General features: G+C 28.0%; 1 protein-coding gene across 1 annotated transcript; it reads right to left on the reverse strand.

Moving 5' to 3' along the window:
- Positions 1 to 2,720: 2,720 nt before the first annotated feature.
- Positions 2,721 to 4,307, reverse strand: LOC103309658 (prostaglandin G/H synthase 2-like). The gene is made up of 3 exons (XM_008185659.1): positions 4,006 to 4,307; positions 2,859 to 3,311; positions 2,721 to 2,733 (listed from the first exon to the last, which is right to left on the reverse strand). Exons 1-3 carry the CDS (start codon positions 4,305 to 4,307, stop codon positions 2,721 to 2,723), a joined length of 768 nt encoding a protein of 255 aa, XP_008183881.1.
- Positions 4,308 to 5,180: the final 873 nt, after the last annotated feature.

Consider the following 5,180-nt stretch of genomic DNA (forward strand, 5'->3'; position numbering starts at 1 on the left):
CTCTTATAAGAGAATTATAATATTACAAATTTTTTTAATTTAATTTTATAACATGACATCTTTTTACCGGACAAATCTGAACAATTTCTAGCAGAATATCGTATCCGAGCTTTAAATAAAATAAATTTAAGAAAAAAGCTCCTTACCAAATTTTAATTATAAATTTTATGTAAATATTTATTTTTAATTTATCTATCTGAAACCTTCCAATATTTTAATTTGTTAAAAAAACCCACGATATTTACTCAATTTAAATATTTTAAACTAATCCTAAATCGTTAAATAAAACTATTATCTTTATTTCTTATACCCATTATTTTTAATTTTTAAATATTAGACATATATACATTTTTAAGTAAAGCAATTACAACTATTTTAATAGCGTACGTACCAGGTACCTATCTTATCTCAGATTTATATAAAATAATTTTCAATTTAGTATGAATTTTATTAAAACTGTGGAATTGAATTATATTTTTACTTATATAAAAATATTTAATTTGTTTATTTTATAATAAAATCCTTTAAATATACTTTCCCGGTATATTAAGTTTGTTAAACGCCCCACCAATTTAATATTTTATTAGCAAATCTCGTAAACACATCTTATTTTTTGTTACGAATTTCAGAATATAAGCATGATTACTTGAGTATAAGCCAACTAGAAAATATATTCTAGACATCATCTTTTGTAAGAAATTTTTTGCAAATTAATCCCAAAGTTTTTGATTTAAAAACCTAATTATCTTATAAGATAAATATAATACTTCTATTTTTTTTTTTATTTTTAGATTAAAAATGCATTTTTTTACCAAACAAATCTGAATAATTTCTAGCAGAATATCGTATCTGAGCTTTAAATAAAATAAATTTAAGAAAAATGCTCCTTACCAAAGTTTATGTAAATATTTATTTTTAATTTATCTATCTGATTCCTTCCAGTATTTTAATTTGTTAAAAAACCCCACGATATTTACTCAATTTAAATATTTTAAAGTAATCCTAAATAGTTAAATAAAACTATTATCTCTATTTCTTATACCCCTGAATATACCCATTATTTTTAATTTTTAGATATTAGACATATATACATTTTTAAGTAAAGCAATTACAACTATTTTAATAGCATACCCAATTTATCTCAAATTTAATTTAATTTTTACTTAAATAAAGACATTTAATTTATTTATTCTATAATAATATTTTTAAAAATATACTTTTTAGCATATTAGGTTTGTTTAACACTCACCAATTTCAATATTTGATAAGGTAATTTTCGAAAACACACCTTATTTTTTGATACCAATTCCAGAATAAAGGCACAATAACTTGAGTATATAGCCAGCTAGAAAATTATGTCTTGACATCATCTTTTGTAAGAAATATTTTGCAAATTAATCCCAAAATATTTCATTATAAAACTGTTTTCTCTTATAAGAGAATTATAATATTACAAATTTTTTTAATTTAATTTTATAACATGACATCTTTTTACCGGACAAATCTAAACAATTTCTAGCAGAATATCGTATCCGAGCTTTAAATAAAATAAATTTAAGAAAAAAGCTCCTTACCAAATTTTAATTATAAATTTTATGTAAATATTTATTTTTAATTTATCTATCTGAAACCTTCCAGTATTTTAATTTGTTAAAAAAACCCACGATATTTACTCAATTTAAATATTTTAAACTAATCCTAAATCGTTAAATAAAACTATTATCTTTATTTCTTATACCCATTATTTTTAATTTTTAAATATTAGACATATATACATTTTTAAGTAAAGCAATCACAACTATTTTAATAGCGTAGGTACCTATCTTATCTCAGATTTATATAAAATAATTTTCAATTTAGTATGAATTTTATTAAAACTGTGGAATTGAATTATATTTTTACTTATATAAAAATATTTAATTTGTTTATTTTATAATAAAATCCTTTAAAATATACTTTCCGGTATATTAAGTTTGTTAAACGCCCACCAATTTCAATATCTTATTATCAAATTATCGTAAGCACACCTTATTTTCTGATACCAATTTCAGAATATAGGCACGATGACTTGAGTATATAGCCAGCTAGAAAATTAAGTTTTCACATCATTTTTTGTAAGAGATAATTTGCAAATGAATCCCAAATTTTTTCGTTATAAAACTGAATTCACTTATAGGATAAATATAATACGCATGATAATAATTAATTAAGTTGGCGAATCGCAACTGCGATTTGATATAGAGGCGTGGTGACTTTCACACATTTTAAATAATAAAATATGAAAGCGTTTTGGTTTGCGCCCATTTTATTTAAATAATAATAAGAAAACAAGAAGAAAAACCTCTTTACTTTGAACGCAAATGCGTCTAGAATAATATAATGGTAAAATACTCTTGCACGTTGGCTAACAAAACGAACAAGACAAACGTACATAAATATGATCATATAGAAACAATTATATAATAATAATTTAGTCTTTTATGAACCTAAAAATAAGAAGAACGCTTCAAACAAATAACCAATTGCTTATGGAGGTTTGCAAAAACAAAAAATAAATAATAAAGAAATAACGTTTAGAAATTGAACATTTAGTAAATAAATTAATATGGGTTATAATAAAGATTGAATAATAATACTTACATATAAATTACCAATACATACGGTTAAATTATAAAATATTGGCTTGATGACGGCGTGCCAGAACTACGAAAACTAATATTTTAATCCTTGGTCCTACAACAAAATTATTCTAATGTATATTATAAACATTACAATATCAGCTATTACAATATTTACAAATTATCTTATTTCGCGTAAATTTTAGCTCGTTGCAATTGTCCACGTTTCGACACACCAACGATTCTAAACTGGCAGTCTTCACCAAATTAAAAAAATCGACTCCACCGAACGTGTCCGGTGCCCACAAGTGTTTTGTGGTGATACTATTTGTCAGTATTGCGTTAACGATATAATAGTTAGACAGGACTTTGGCCGTGGGTAGAACTCCGGAACTGGATTTTTCCGCTAACACGCCGGTTAACAACTCCACCTTCTCCACGGTACCATACATTTTTTCCAATTCCGTGGCGGTTTTGACGTTTCCGGTGAGATCAAAAAAGCTTTTGTAAGCAGGCAGTCCTAACCGTCTTCTGTAGTTATTGAAACCCTGCAAACATTGTTCTCTCGAGAGCGACATAATTATCTTGGTAAGCTGTTCCGTCAGGGGGCTGTCATCGTTGGCCACGACCATGCTTATCTTTGAACTCATCATTAATTGCAGGGAGTCTTTTAAAGCAGCTTCCGAAACTTGACTAAAAGTATATAGTAAAATAAAATTGTATACACGTATTTTAATATAATAATATGTGAATGTCGTTGAAATTGCTTATATTTCTGAAATTATAGTTCTCCGGGGACTAGAACAGTTTCCACACATGTTTAGTTTCACTTCCCTATTGTACCTCTACAATTTCTGGTCACCATCTAGAGTTGTATAATACGGGTACCTACTAGTTGATGATTATAATTTATATCATAGTTTGAAGCGTATTATACTTTCATCAATTATTCTTTAAAAAACAATATTATATTTATCATTAGTTGAACGACGTGGCTTTATATTATGCAGGTACAGCAGACGTACAGTACTCACGAATAAAAAGCACATTTGAAAAACAGAATCTTCCCTTCTTCTAAATATTAAAAAAAAAATTAACGAAATCCTACTATTTAACAGGGCCGGAGGGTTTTGCCCTATGTTTTTGTTTACTAAAAATGCATCAGGCCCGAAGTTTTTAACTTAAATCATGAACTACCATGTTGGTATACCTAATAGCTTTTTATACACTATATTATTAGATACCATATAATATGGCTATTATACATGCACCCTGTTCGGGCTGCTCTGTAAATCCCTGATCAAACATAATATTCGTAAGGGCCAAAATTTAACGTGGATATTTCTTTAGTTGTTATTGGTGTATCCATAAAAAGTCTCAGACAGACCTGGTGTTACTGTAGGACGTCAAATTCGTTGAACTGTATCGCAATTTTTCTGGCAGATTTGATACAGCCATCGTCAAGTACAGTTCAAAAGGCTTGCCGGAACCATGGATATTTTCCATTCGATGGTGGTACACTTCCGGTCTGAGTTCCAGATTTAGGATTTCGGCCATCATTATGTTCATCATTTGACCAGTTACAATCTTCCTGGCCTTGGTATACAGCTCTTCGTCTGTCCACATCGGCCACTTCTGTGACAGCTCGGCACACACTCGGTTGTGTTCACGTGTCCAGAGGAGTGACATTACGTAAAGCATTGTGCTCGTGCTCAACACCTCGGCCCGTTTGAATAGACGGGCGATCATTCTGCTGGGCTATTTTATAAATTATTAATTGAAATCGTTGCAAAACACAACATTTTTGGTGAAATAGCATTTTTAATCGTTACTTTTTTTAAACTTATTTACTTTCATGAACGACGGCATACAAAAAATATTTTTACCGAGCATTTTGAGGTATTAAAATACAATTTCGAACGAGTACCTACAGACTTACAGTTAATTTGTTTAAAGTATAATATAATAGTATAAATTATCGGATTGCAGTATTGTAGTAAACTGATATTTTGCGAGGTAGGTAAATTACACTTGTAATTCCATCCATTAAATAAACATTAAAATATACTCATGGGTATATAAATGCAAAACTAGTTCAGTTTCGGTATTATAATTAAAAACGTACCTATATGTATATTATGTTGTAATTGAGAAAATTAAAAAGGTGGGTAAGTGGATGTCGCTCTGCTGTACAGTAGGTTAGAAGTGGGTCACTGTATAATGGATAGTATTAAATTTGAATTCAATGATATTATATCACTGTATAAGAAAAACGATTCTGAGCGGAGACGGTATGTCAGTCTAGGTATAAGACATGATATTATATTATAGTCTATAGTATTTAAAAAAAATTGACCTATAATAGGTACCTATAATAAATTCCAAATTAATCATATCATATATCTATTAGGTACTTATAACGCGTTATACATCAACAAAAAAACCGTGGTAAAATCATAGATATATAATAGTATACTTTAGAAGTCTCAAGTACCCACATCGATTTTGCGTAAAAATTCCCGTTTTTTGTTAATTTTTCTTTTGTTTTTCACGTCGCTTTTG

This window comes from Acyrthosiphon pisum, chromosome A2 (genome assembly GCF_005508785.2).
Source record: "Acyrthosiphon pisum isolate AL4f chromosome A2, pea_aphid_22Mar2018_4r6ur, whole genome shotgun sequence".
In the NCBI taxonomy this organism is placed as follows: Eukaryota; Metazoa; Arthropoda; class Insecta; order Hemiptera; family Aphididae; genus Acyrthosiphon; species Acyrthosiphon pisum.